General features: G+C 37.6%; 4 protein-coding genes across 5 annotated transcripts; 1 reads left to right on the top strand and 3 right to left on the bottom strand.

The window, feature by feature from the left end:
• Positions 1–519: 519 nt before the first annotated feature.
• LOC120175315 (pathogenesis-related thaumatin-like protein 3.5) lies at positions 520–2,117 on the bottom strand. Its single transcript, XM_039181967.1, has 3 exons — positions 1,792–2,117; positions 1,032–1,698; positions 520–706 (listed from the first exon to the last, which is right to left on the bottom strand). Exons 1-3 carry the CDS (start codon positions 1,847–1,849, stop codon positions 568–570), a joined length of 864 nt encoding a protein of 287 aa, XP_039037898.1. The 5' UTR covers positions 1,850–2,117; the 3' UTR covers positions 520–567.
• Positions 2,118–3,721: 1,604 nt separating this feature from the next.
• Positions 3,722–13,363, bottom strand: LOC120175349 (protein RETICULATA-RELATED 1, chloroplastic-like). Of its 2 annotated transcripts, XM_039181983.1 has the most exons (9): positions 13,353–13,363; positions 6,614–7,011; positions 5,702–5,866; positions 5,494–5,586; positions 5,297–5,412; positions 5,070–5,168; positions 4,673–4,978; positions 4,381–4,545; positions 3,722–4,216 (listed from the first exon to the last, which is right to left on the bottom strand). In XM_039181983.1, exons 2-9 carry the CDS (start codon positions 6,944–6,946, stop codon positions 3,928–3,930), a joined length of 1,566 nt encoding a protein of 521 aa, XP_039037914.1. In that variant the 5' UTR covers positions 6,947–7,011; positions 13,353–13,363; the 3' UTR covers positions 3,722–3,927. The 2 variants fall into 2 exon arrangements, with proteins under 2 accessions (XP_039037914.1, XP_039037913.1); XM_039181982.1 differs by lacking the exon at positions 13,353–13,363 and having other exon boundaries at positions 6,614–7,075.
• On the top strand, positions 8,217–9,235 carry LOC120175351 (E3 ubiquitin-protein ligase RING1-like). Its single transcript, XM_039181985.1, has 2 exons — positions 8,217–9,051; positions 9,201–9,235. The coding sequence occupies exons 1-2, from the start codon at positions 8,217–8,219 to the stop codon at positions 9,233–9,235; spliced, it is 870 nt and encodes a 289-aa protein (XP_039037916.1).
• LOC120175350 lies at positions 10,409–14,132 on the bottom strand. The gene is made up of 5 exons (XM_039181984.1): positions 13,607–14,132; positions 12,555–12,664; positions 12,094–12,465; positions 11,203–11,848; positions 10,409–11,001 (listed from the first exon to the last, which is right to left on the bottom strand). The coding sequence occupies exons 1-5, from the start codon at positions 13,860–13,862 to the stop codon at positions 10,925–10,927; spliced, it is 1,461 nt and encodes a 486-aa protein (XP_039037915.1). The 5' UTR covers positions 13,863–14,132; the 3' UTR covers positions 10,409–10,924.
• Between the last annotated feature and the right edge of the window lie 294 nt (positions 14,133–14,426).

The raw sequence follows: 14,426 nt of genomic DNA, 5'->3' as shown, positions 1-14,426 counted from the left end.
CCCATAACATTTTATTTAATTAAAAATTCCCCTTGCAAATGACCATTTGGTCCTCACCTTAATCTCATATTTACCAACCTTTATTTTTAAACTATATAATTGTTCTACTTTAATCACCAAATGTTGAAACTTTGCAAATTAATCACTAACCCGGCATGGAGGATGTTACACTTACGGTGCCAGCAGCCACCGTATTACCGTTTGAAGACGAGGAGTCCAAATCAGTGAATCAAAAAAGCCAAACTGGTAAAAAGGCAATCAGAAACAATGCAGAGGGATAGGAGACAGTTTTTTGACATCCATATAACTTTGTAGTTCTATAGTGAAAAAAATCAGTTCTTTTATGCTCATAACATAAGCATAAGCATAAGCATAAGCATAAGCATAAGCATAAGCATAAGCATAAGCATAAGCATAGAAAAGATTTGCAGATATTGAAATTCGAACATAGAGATACACTGTGTTTTTATCAACCGCGACGATTCTTCTCATTACACAGAAATAAACGCATAACATGAATTTAGATTTCAAAATGATACAAATCAAAACAACTTTGAGCAGAGTTTGCTAAAAGAAAATCTGTAAAATGGAAGCCAACGGCAATGCCAGCATCACAATCCTCCATGTTTGAGAGAATGCTTCAAAGCCCTCTGATGTAACACTGCAAACAAGCTTCTCATCCTGAAAGCTGCATATTGTATTGTTCCTGAAACCAGCAAATACCCTTTTCTCAATACTATACATATATACATATATACACGTACACGTACACGTACACGTACACGTACACGTACACGTACACGTACACGTACACGTACACGTACACGTACACGTACACGTACACGTACACGTACACGTACACGTACACGTACACGTACACGTACACGTACACGTACACGTACACGTACACGTACACGTACACGTACACGTACACGTACACGTACACGTACACATACACATATACATATACATATACATATACATATACATATACATATATGTGCAATTTTGAAACTATGATATTACTTTACCTTGTTGCACAAAATGCCACCATGTAATCTGATGCAGAGCAAGTTATGATACTAACACGATCATCATAAGCATAGCTAGATGCTGCAGGGCAAACTTGTTTGAAACTCTTGGAATAATTCGTAGGCAAACAAGCAACTGGATCTTCATACGCCCCACGGCAACAATATTCATCAGTATTGAAGGCATCGCAGGCACTTCTGCAACCGCTGACCTTCCCGTCTTTCTTAAAAACGAGATCCGACGAACAATTTTGCCTCAAGTCTCCGTCACACCCGGCCGTGCTGCAGTTTCCTTTACCACCACCAGGCTTAATCACGATAGGCAAATTAAAGCCATCCACGAGGCTAACATCATAGTAATCGATATCGCCGAGTGTGAATTCGGCAATGGTAACGGGGAGACTACCGGGGCTCGTACAATTAACAGAAGTGCCACAGTTGCCTGTCTGGCAAGTTCCATTGCCGTTTTTATCGAAACTGCAACCTGTTCGACCCCATATGCGACCACTCCAACCGTTCGGAGCATTGTAGAAGACGGTTTCTTCCGGTTTCAACATAAACCCTTCGCCATGGAAGTTGCTTCCGTCTGTGATTATCGCTGGCCATATCGTGTCTTTGCACTGATTCACAAGGGTAAAATTTTTCGCATTTGCATGCTTTGTTGCACCTTGTCATCAAATATAAATGCAAAGCGATTACATTTACAATTTACCACAAAAACATGTAAAGAAAACAGATGCAACAAAAACGGTAAAGTTACCTGATGCAAAGATGATGAAAATGCAGAAAAATAAAATGGGATTATGAGGCAATGCCATAGTAGAGTAAAGCTGCAAGCAAGAGGCACTTGGAGACAGCCATGCAAGGCTAATGTTGGTTGGTTTTAAATGAACATAACTTGCTCAAATGGGGGAGAGAATCCGTGAGGGAGTTGGTGAATCTACGAGCAGTTGCTGGCAGAATCCCAAAAGACCGACTTTGCTTACTTCCTTAACTAATCGATACCTTGCCTCTACCATAATATAGTTTTTGGCACTTTCTTGTCTTACAATCTTCCATATTTCTTTTACTTTTCCTCCTTTCTAAGAGATACTTATAGCCCGGATAATTTCGGTGTTTAAGAGCTAATTAAGTTTGTTGCATTTTGGATTCGAATCCCAATGATTGTCAATTTTCTGTTCAATTGATTTGAATGGTTTTAACATCGTACTACAAATGTTCTTTTTTGGAGAAAAAAATCATCGGAGGTCGATGTATTTTAAATAAAAGCACAACTTGATCATCATATTATTTTTTTCTTCTCAATATGACCTTCAAACTCGAAAAAATAAATCCTATGTGACCCTTTGACCAACGTTTTTCGTTGTCGACTGTTACAGTGCTAACGTGACAGTCCACAATGGTTAATAGTGTGACGGCCTGACGGTTAACACGACAAATTTAGTTATGGACTAAATTGGTAACTCAAACATGAAAAATGAATTATCACGTCAACACCATAAACTGTCACGGTCAACATCAGAGAACGTTGGTCAAAGGATAACATTAGATTTTTTTTCTAAGTTGGAGGACCACGTTGAGAGAAAAAATAATACAAAAAGTACAGACATTCGATTCCTTTTTATCTTTATCCTTTTTTTTTTTGCAATTTGAACTAAACCTTAGTTTAAAATGCAATTTTCAGTTTAAAAGGTATACGTTCAACATTAAATTGCTAACCACAACTTAGCATGTGTTTGTTTTTACTGTTTCACCTCTTCAAACCTCTTATGTCTGCGCCATGCAGACTACGCGCAGACATTAGGCTTCGCAGACCGTTTGTTTTTTAGAAGACAGAAGTTCTTCTAACGTCTGCACGAGCTCTTCTTGGTGCAGACATGGTTTTATGTCTTCAAACCACTTCAAGAACAATTATAAAATATGGTTATTTATTAAAATAATTTTAAATAATTTAATAAGGTTATTTATTTTAAAATAATTTATTTTAAAATAATTTATTATAAAATATGGATTAATTTATTTTAAAATAAATTATTTTAAATAATTTATTAGTATGAATTGATTTATTTTAAATAATTTATTAGTATGGATTGATTTATTTTTAAAATATGAATTGATTTATTTTAAATAATTTATTAGTATGGATTGATTTATTTTAAATAATTTATTAGTATGGATTGATTTATTTTAAAATATGGATTGATTTATTTTAAATAATTTATTATTGTAGTTGTATGGATTATTTAAATTTCAGTATTGTAAAACTAAAATTATTTAAATCTTAGTATTACAAAACTCTTTTAAGTTTAAAAAAATCAGTTTATTTATATTTCAGTTCATTTTAACAGTCTACAGACGTTAAAAAATAAACAGTCTTCGTCTTGCAGACTACAGACTTTTGGTCTTCCTCTTTTACTGCAGATGCATGCAGATGTGGTCCGCAGACTGCAAACTTTTTACCTCTGCAAAAACAAACACCACCTTAAACTCCTAATGATCTGTATAGGTGCATGACATCCTTTGGTTTATGAGTAAAAAAGAATTTGAAAATTTTAAGTATTTTATCAAAAAATATAACAATATAATACTAAGTTTAAAAAATAATTTTGAAAAATATAAAAAATTAAGCATTTATAATATTTTTGAAAAAAATAATTAATCTTCTATCGTGGTTCATCTCAGTAAACAAGGATCTACCAAAAAACCAATATCCCTTGCAATTTATTAAGGGCTCTGAACTTGGAGTGTAGAACTTCATTGAATATGACCAAATATTTAACATTCAATCAAAAACTAATACCAACAGTCAAGAACTCTCTCCCTCCCCCCCCCAAAAAAAAATCATGTACGAGCTACTCTTTATGTGATTCATCAAGCAGCAAAATTGGACAGCCAACTATGTAGAGCCTGCAGCTACCTTCTTCCGGACAATCCTCTTTCTCCGGGCCTTTGGAGCTCCAGTTTCTCCATTGGCAACGGATTCTGCATTTCCTTGCCTGATGCCGAGAAGTCCAAGGCCGGAAACGATGGCGTTCTTGGATATAAACCATTTAGAAGATGACCTAGTGCCATCCTCAGAAGGCCTGTTGTAAGCTTTCAAGAGGTCATCCGAATGAATGAACGGATCCACCTCAACACCTAGCCAAGCAAGCCTTGATCTCTCCCCTAATTGAACATTCAAAACCCTACACAGGACCGGTTAGGTGAGACAAAAAAATACCACAAATTCCATGTACGTCAACAAAAAGGAACCACTGAGCAAAATTGTCGGAAGTACTTGGCACAAAAAAAAACGAGAGAAAAAAAGAAAGGGATCTGGAAGGCGGATGTGAGCAAGAGAGAGATAGACCTTAAAGCTGTGCTGAAGAACAACGCTACACCAATGACATCAAAATGGTTGACAACTGCTTGATCAAATCCACATAAAAGCTGATATCTAAGGCTTGCATAGAGTCCAAGGAATGCACCATAACCGAGTGCATTGGTACTCACTGACGGAATTGTCACAGATAACCTGCCAACAGTTAAAAAAAGTCACAAGTAATGCACAAGTAAAAGAAGCCTACTAACAAGAAGAAAATGTTCTCCTTTCCAAATAAATGTAAAAAAAGGATAACCGAAGATCAGTGAAATCTAATTACTTTTCCTTCTTTTTACCGGCTAGAAAATTTGACAAAGAGCCTTGCACTGCTCCAGCAGCTAATCCAACAACACTCAACTCTGCAGCCTTGTAAAAAAGAGAATGGATTCTCTTTTGCAAGTCAAATTCTCTAAGTGGGTAACTCCGTTCAAATATATTGTTTGGAAGCTTCTGCAACGTGTTTTGCAAGTCAAACAGGAAGGTGTTTCCATAAGAACGACATGGAGCAAGAGACCAAACTACAAGAGCATTGCAAGCTGCCACTGTGAGAACATTCATTAGAGCCAGATCCCATTCTTGCTTAATCCTGTACAGAAAGTAAAGCAAGTCTATTAGTTTGATTTACCAAAATGGATAAACAAGGCAAACATACATCTCATCATGCTATTTAAAATCACCTATCCTTTCGATTCTTCACCTCCCACCAAACAGAAGTACCGATTGTTGCAACCTCCTCTAAAAGAAGCCTGTATAAAAAGGGAGGATCTGCAAGCATCCTAAAAACAGAAAAAGATTATACGTAAGTATCATGACAGATTCAACGATATGCTGTGATCAAATATTCATTTCATCCGGATTGCTGGAGACATTCTCAAGAGCTGAACATGAGCATATCAAGGATTACCTGCCAATAAATGCCCGAGACATTCCTTGTGGGAGTGTTCGAGAAATAAATCTACTGGTGGTTGGTCTGGCATTTATTGCTAAGAATTTTACCATTTGCGCTGAACTGACCAATCCCTGAAGGCAAAAAGATTTGTCAGCATCTAAACAGAAAAAGTCCTTGACCATGTAATACACCAATAAGAAAAGTCGCTAAACCATTTCATAAGCTTGTCGGAGGCCAGCAGGCAAGTCCATCATTGTCTTCTGCCACTCGTTCAAAACAGCATCTACAAATTTTCGATCAAAAAGCTGGGAAGAAAATGAAGGAAAATCCAAGAATTCAAGTGAATATTTATTCCTTAAGCATTTAGCTAAATAAGTTGTCAAATATGCATAATGAATCTGCTAGACTCGGATCTCTTACCTCTTCTAGAAACATCCTCCTCCTAAAGAGTCCACCCTCGTCTCCCTCCCCATCATCATCAAAGTCATCGAAATAATCATCATCATCGCCATCATCATCACCTCCATCCCCACCTCCATGATTAATTTTCTTTCCAATATCTCCACCACCTCCCCCGGTCGCAAGCTGTAATTTCAAATGCATTAGCTGATCATTCCAAAATTTTGGACAATGTTCTCAAGGAAACCAATAATAATAACCAAGAAGTAAACATCTGATTTACAATAAAAAAAATGAACCCGACACTGAAAACAATAAAAGCTTTGTAAATGATATTTTAACAAACCAACTACTGTAGTTAAATTCATATGTAAATCATGAAAGCTGATCACATGTGGGTAGGAACAGGATACCTTAAGATTCAAACAAAAATAACTGCGTTCCTAATTTAGCACTGCAAATATTTAAGAGTTTTACAAAAATAAAACCTAACGGTACGACGCACATTCCATTTTCACCATTGTGTGTTGCAGGGTTTTGTTCTTAAACTGATACTTAAAACCCTAGTTTGAACATACACGTTATGAAAGGCAAACATATCAAATTTCATTAATTTAACAAGAAGATAAAAACTTTTTAGCAGAAAGTTTCTCTGTTAGCTTCTTACAGCTTAAATAACAGAAATAAGTTAAATTTTCCATCTGAATTCATTTTCATATTGAATTTTTTTTCCAAAGTTATCTAAAATCGTTATTTAAATTCAAGACAACCCTTTTCTCCACACACACATATATATTTGATAACTCACATATATATATTAAAAACTAGCCTTTAAGTATTTGCGAAGTTTTGATGCCAGAATACTAAGCAAGTTCTTGCTCTAATTAAGCTTAATTAACTCATTACGCAAAAGATACAACAATGAAAACCAACCTCAGGGCTAGACGTGGTATGTTTCTGAGTCAAATCAAGTTTCCCTTTCTCCAAAGTAACCGCACCAAACGCACCGTGTTTTCCTCCTTTCATAACCGGCCCCACCTCACTCGAACCCGAAGAGCCGAGCTCCACCGGAGCCGGAGGTTCCGAGAAACAACGCTCGAGAGTAGCGACGGAAGAATCATCACCGTCGATTAAAGAAGATGAAGAACACCTCACCGTTAGGCTCTTCTTGAACCTACACGATGAAGGATGAGCCGGGGGCGGCAGTCTCAGCTTTAACAACAACGTTTTGGGTAGTGGAGATGCTTGGAAGACTATATGAGACATTTTCGCGTGTTTGGATGGAGAGAAAGTTGTTGGCTATACTTTCCTCTCACGGAGTGTGAGAGAAACTAAAAGAGAGAAGCATAAGGGACTTGGGGTGGTTTTTGATGGAAGGCTCGGCTGACCCAACCCAATCCGATTGGCCAGAGAAAAATGAGTGAGTCGACTCGGGTGCCCTTTTACCGAGTGGAATCAGCCGGCTCTTTGAGTCGTTGTCACGTTGTGGGCTCATTTTCTTGGGCCATACCAGCAGAAAGTGAGAGTACTTTTCAGCCACCATTAATTTTAAGATCGAATTGACAATTTAATCCTTCATTTATCCATCTTTGTATTGTTTTTTATATAATAAATTATTTTAAATAGTATTCGATTAAAGGGTGTTGTTTTATTGAGTACTTCGACTATTAAAAGTTATAAAATGGTTCCTGACTATAGAGTATTGTTTTATTGAGTCACTCGGCTATTAAAAGTTACAAAATGGTGACCTAACTATTCATTGTGTTCCAAACTAGTCTTTTTCCATTAAAAAAATAATGTATGAGTTTGATATTAACCTGCTGACTAAGATATTATATAATATGAAATCAAGATCTCAAATGACTACTGCATCACAGTTAGCAGATTAACGTTCAACTCAAACTACCATCAATTCTTTAACTAAAAATGACAAGTTTTGAACACATTGAATAGTCGGATGATCATTTTATAACTTTTAATAGTCAAAGGACTTAAGAAAGTAACGTCCTATAGTTAGGGGACTATTTTGTAACTTTTAATAATCGAGTGACTCAATAAAACAATATTCTATAGTGAAGGGACAACGTACTTTACCATCTAAATATATTTCTAAACTTTAATTTATAAATATTTTAGCATTTAAATAAGTAAAATTTGTAATTCGTTACAACTATAATACTCGGAGCATACCTCAAACAGAAGATAACCTTAGAAAAGAAAATTAAAAACCTTTGATTCAAGTTAAACTCTCTATAAACAAAAACTATACAACCAGATAACATCAATTATGAATTCATCCTTTGCTTTTCCTACAAGTAAGACAAGAGAAAACTGGGGAAAATGAAGAACACAAATCCAGGAAAATACAGAACATGTCAAGAAGAAAAGGAATCCTTTGCTGCATGTCTCCAAGGTATTCTCTCCTCTCTTTCTCACGTATATAATGAGCCGTGAATTCTTCTTCCATAATTTGGATAAAAAAAACATTTCTAAAAACACACAATTAATCCCCCCTTTTCATAGCCTACTGAACCATATGTCTCTAAGCAGCCATCGTCGTCCTGGTGTTATAGTTAATGGAGTCCGTAGGATGAGAACCTACCATTATTTCTGGTGTCTCCATTGCCAACGAACCATTAGGTTCACCAATTCAAACCCTTTTGAAACTTATTGTCCCCATTGTTTTCGTCAACTTAGTCACGAGCTGGATGTCTCAAGGCCTAGGCTTCTAGCTGATCATGGCCTCGAACCCTACGAAACGACTACCGGGTTATTCGATACGCTGGCCGCTGCTCTCGACCCTTCGACCAGGCGTCAAAGCATGGTCACTCTCGTTCAACGACCTCGCGAGCAGCCGAGTACTATCGTTGCACCCCAGGATACAGGCAACGAGATAGATGGTTTCATCGAAGGCTTGACTGAGAACGACAGGCCAGGGCCGCCACCAGCGGCTGCTTCGGCGATCGAAGCTTTGCCGGTGGTGAAAATCACGGAAAACCATCTGATCAACGTCACTCATTGCCCCGTTTGCAGGGATGAGTTCCAGGTCGGTGGCGAAGCAAAAGAGCTACCGTGCAAGCATTTGTATCACTCTGATTGTACCGTACCTTGGTTGAGCATTCACAACACCTGTCCCGTTTGTCGTTACGAGATCGGTTATGGTAACTACACTGCCACCGCCGATGATGATCAAACCGGTGAAATGTTTTTTTGGGACATCGGTTTCCTTGTCGACGATCTTGCGAATGGGCTTACCCGATTGCGAACTCGGTTCCTTTCTTCGGGGCCTCTTCGTGCATTCACTTACTGGACGCACGGGTATCTCGATTTTCTCGGTAGCAGAACCAATGCAAGTGATCTCTCTCGTGAGGGTAGGATCTATTGTCAGAGCTTAATCTTCTCCTTGCTTGTGGTTTACATATATATATATATATGTGTGTGTGTGTGTATGTATATATGTATATTACTAACATATATACCTAGAAATTCTGTAACCCAGATGCTATGATTTTCTCCACAGCTAGCTCCTGGTGGCCATCTTGGCTCATTCTATAGCCTCTGTCTACTCTAAAAACTCACCAGCCTGCTAATAATGGTAATATTTTTCAACGCTTTCTTAAAGGAGGGCAAGTATGTGTGTGTTTGTGTGTATATAGTTAGAATCTATATTATACTAACTTTCAAGACAAAACATAGATGAGAAAATGACAAGTTATTGGAACTTTCCCAGGTAATGTTACTGTTCTTTTTCTTTTACATATCTGTTCTGCAAGATGTCCCAGCTCAACTCGGCAAAGAAAAAACACAAGTTTTCTTTGAAATTAAGTTGTTTCATGATTTTGTTTCTGCTTCTAGAAAATTTTCTTACAAGTTACATGGCTTCTTATTTATCTGCAGTTACTTAACACATGAAGACAATATTACTACATGCTTTGAGCTTAGTGTTCAGCCCTAGGGTATAGAGTTTAGTCATAGTTTCGATTTAGAAATGGGTGTTTTTATATATGTATACTTGTTATATTCATGTAAATAGTCATACAGTCCTCTTCTTACATTCCCGGTTAAATTTTAAAAAAGAAACAAAAAAAAATCAATGAAAACAAAGCACTGGTCAAAAAAAGAGGTTATCGCCACACTTCCGGTAGGACTAGACCAGGTACGTCATCGCCGTCATCAAGAGGTGGACCCACAGCCACCCTCGTTATCAGCGCAGCAGCTTGTATCCGTCACCAGTTCCTCCGCGGTATGGTTTCTCCTCCGCTCCTCCCGCAAGTACCCTTAGTTACTCCCAAGTTAACGTCTTTGTATGTTTTCACATGTCTATTAAAAACAAAGGCTAACAGATGCTGGTATGCAGAATTTCCTGATGCACACATCTGATAACACTAGAGAAGCTGCTGCTTTGGGGACCTAATTAAGTTAAGATTGGGTGGATACGATTCGTGAAGAACAACTTGGATTCATATTTGTTTCGTTTCCATGGGATTTATGTAAACCGTGGGTTGATAATTGATTATTGGTTTATCCAGGCTGGTTCTGTGCGCCTTTTGCTTGCTTGGCGGAGCAGCAATATCCTGTCTTCTTGGACCTACCTGGAAATATGAAGCTAAGGCCGGCAATCGGAAACTACTCTCCGGCCAAGCACCGGTCTTTTTAACTCAATTGGAAGAATAATGTATACCTCAATAGACCGGATTGTACTTCGAACCATTCTAGGTTCATTAGAAGAATCTAATCAACAACATGCCATATTCATACAAGTATATACTCTAATTTTCAGATATCCTTCATTATTAGAAAACACTAGTTTTTACATTTCGCCTTTACCCTACATTATAGCTGCTCAAAATGAAACAGCATATTCTTTACACTTGAATCAATATGGGAGATGGTTCTTGAAACCGACGAGGTATGCCGGTTTCTCAAGTAGTCAAACCACCTCAAGGAGTTATTCCCTTTGGGAAAAACACCCCACATTTTTTCTTTTGTGATGAACTGTAAGCTAAGTCAGATGAGTGACCTGCCAACTTTCCGGCTTTGACCAGCAGTTCATGTTTCCATCTCGTTCGCGTATAGATCGATTGCATTGACTAAAGGAAAAGGAAAAACTTCGATGCTTCTTGGGTTATTCACAGGTGGTTCTACAGCCCTTTCCATATCAAAATTGGAAAATGAACATCACCTGCCATGGACTTTTCGTATGTATTGCGATTTCGGTTGGTATGGCACAATGAATCAATTCAATCATAAAAGAAGACAGATGAAGACTACCAAAACTCCTAGCAAACAGAATTCCGCAGGGAACACACGTACCGCTACAGCTGCAGGACAATGATCACAAAAAACAATCATCACAATTAGCTATAATTGGATTGATAATTAAAAACAAATGCATGTCCAACTGGCATTTCCATGGTTGAAACCACCATTAACAAGGATGCGACACGATGAATCTTTACTCATTTTAAAATGGAAAAAGAACATAAGCAGAATCGCATAGTTCACTTAGCATGGATGCTTACATGACGGAGATTGCGCTGATGGAGTACGCTCCATACCTTGGCCGGGCCGAGATCCATAAGAGACTGAAGGTATTGGTGGTAGACTCGAGGACAACTGTGACTGGGGACTCATTACTGGTGTGTGCTTAGGAATTAAGTGGGACTGAGATCTTATGGGATGGCTTGGTGGAACCGCAGGACGAGAATACGGATAAGGGGGAGGGGAGTGAGTTGATGCACTAGAAGATGCAGGAGAAATTGAAGGAGGAAAAGAAGGGTCAAGACTGCTTCTATGACCCGGTGAATGCAGGGGACTACGAGCAGATGGAGAAGCAGCAATATTTGGTGCCAATGCTGGAGGGCGAGTTGGTGCAGAATTAGGATTCGGTGAAATCGATGGCCCTGGAGCCAAAGCCGGAGAAGGAGTGGGAGGGGTAGCATGAAGTGTACCCTTCAAACAAGATGATAAGCTAATGCTTTTAACTTTACCAAACACCGAGTTATTGAGACCAAGATTCCTTGCAGGATAGCGTGTGATGATTTGAGCCAACTGCTTTAATCTCTGAGGCAGAAGGTTACCATAATTATCTGACATCACCGAAGCCTGAACTATAACTGGTGATGACATAGTGGAGCCATTTTCATTTGTTAATTGCACAAACAAGTTCTGCAACGAACAAATAAAAATAATTATAAACAAAACAAACAAATAGGACTCAAACATTAGGTCATCAAAGGGTACAAACCGTATGGAAAAAACCCTTCCCCTTCCCTCTCTCCAAAACCCAGAATTTATGTTTCATTGTACTGATGGAACATGGTCTTAATTTCCTAAACTAGGGTTATGATACCCAAAAACAAAGCATTGATGACATTGTCATGTGTCAGAATTGCTCGAGAGTGATATCATACCTCATAAGACCTCAGGCGTAGTCCATACTTAAGTTGATCCTTCAACTCAATGCACTTGTTCTCTATTTCAGATATTGAGTTGTACAAAGTAAAATTAAACAGAAACTGGGTTATTTGAAATATGGAAGCAGATTGAACAGGGATCACAGTGATGCCACCACGAAACTTCACAATCTCAAAGTCAGAAGGCTGCTCGAAAATTGAAGTCATCAAAGTTAGATTGGATTGCCGAAGAAACAGCTCAATTAAAGATGATCTCAGCACGCTAAGGGCTACTGGACTTATTCGGCTCTCTAACGAATTGGAAAGAACACCAAACACCACGTTAGTAGAGTTAGATACATCTGACTGATGCATGGATAAGATAGCCACCTGTTGAAAAAGAGTAGCTTATAGATCAAGTTTTCACGTAATATACAAGTAATTATGTGTAATGCAATGGAAGAAGTTGAGACTATAACCTTGGTATCCGGAACGGCTAATTCTTCATAGATATCATACTCCAACTTTTCAATATGCTGAACAAGCTCTAAAACTGGTTTCTGAAGAGTAAAACGTGCATGGACCGGGGCTGTAAAGAATAAATGAATATATAAGCAAGAAACAAGGAAAATTACTAACGGAAACCTAACACTGAACTGAAAAGGTCTTCATTGTGATGGAAACACAATGGAAGCAAAAGGCACATACTGCATTCTAATCAAGGAAGGAATAACGAGTCAAGGAAGACCGTTGGATTCAATAAAGAAAGGATTAAATGGCACGACATCAAATAACCAGTTCTATGTGATCAACCGGTCATCAATTTAAGGTATGGAAAACAAAAACATAGCACTTGTCTCACAAATTTCACATTTTCATTTACAAGAAAAAAGGAGAGGAAACCATTGAAACAAACCATTAAGTGTTTGCTTCTTTTGCTAAAAGGAGAAATACTATAAATATAGAAAAACAATCACTTCCTGCGACACAACTTTGATTCGAACCACATCTTATCATAAAAATAAATTGTACTAAAATAGAAAATCAAGTTCCATATAGTCATAAAGAAAAAGAACATAAACTCACAGAAATTCTACAAGGTTAAATAAATCCATGCCCCTTTCGGACTTGTGCTGATAACATCCATTAAAACAAGTCAAAACACTACAATTTGCTCACATAGAACATCAACATATGAAAGAAAAACAAATTAAACATCATATTCTACAACACCAGAATTCCATATTTAAAATAAATTTTGAATCTAAGTCATTCACAAGTACCAGAGGGTAAATTAAATATTATCATGTATCAATTTATAACAAGAGCCATCAGAGAATCAACATAACTACAAGGTAAATGAGACATCAATCAGGGAAATACCCAACAGCTCTCAACAACAGAGGATCTAAATTAAAACCCAAAAATAAAATGAAAAATCAACATACCCATTTGCTAGAAACATAGAAACCATGAATTAAGCCCTAACCACACAGAGAATATGGGAAGCTAAATTTGAAAGAAGTCTTACCACTGAGCTTAATAGATTGCTTAGCATCAAACCCAGAGTTCAAAGATCGCATAGGAAGGATCCAGAAAATCCCAGGCAGCAAAACCGACAAGCTGAGGAACAAAACAAACACACATCTGAAACTGAACTCACTTGCAAGCCTAGACAAGACCATCCAAAATCTTCCACACAAGAATCCCGAACGCCCTTCATTGTTCCTTGATTCAAGACCCTGATCCCTTTGCTGCTGCAGATTTTGGTCCTCATATTTCCCCATTGAAAGTGCATCTGGGGAAACAAGGGAAAATACCCAACAATATCTCTACCTTTCTCTCTTTACCTGAGAATAACTTGGGTCTTTTTCTTCTTTTTTATTCACTTTCTCTCTCTCTGGAAACCTCCACTTACCAACATCACCAACAACAACAAGGTGTAGCTTTGCAGAGGGTTGTGGGAAGAAAGGGTGTGGATTGAGAGACAAACGTTAATGGTGGGCAACGCATATGCCCCTCTGTGTTTTTACTATTGACTATTAAATTTTGACAACGCCCTTTCTCTCTCTCTCACTCGCACTCGTCTCGCTGTACTTTATTACTATTATTTATTTATTTTTCTCTCCTTTTTCTTTTATTTTCTTCAAGGGTAAACTACATTATTAGTCATTATACTTTAGATTGGGTACATATTTTAGCATTGAACTTTAATACGCTTCAATTTTAACATTAAATGTTATTACATTTCAATTAAGTCATTTAGCTGTTAAATAACCATTCTCTATCATCTTTTGAGATTATTTTAGATATTAATAAGATAGTCTTTTGAGATTATTTTAAACACCGAT

This window comes from Hibiscus syriacus, unplaced genomic scaffold (assembly GCF_006381635.1).
Source record: "Hibiscus syriacus cultivar Baekdansim isolate YM2019G1 unplaced genomic scaffold, ASM638163v2 tig00112205_pilon, whole genome shotgun sequence".
Taxonomy (NCBI): Eukaryota; Viridiplantae; Streptophyta; class Magnoliopsida; order Malvales; family Malvaceae; genus Hibiscus; species Hibiscus syriacus.
The sequence above is the reverse complement of the archived record's forward strand: the minus strand, read 5'-3'. Positions and strand labels throughout refer to the sequence as shown.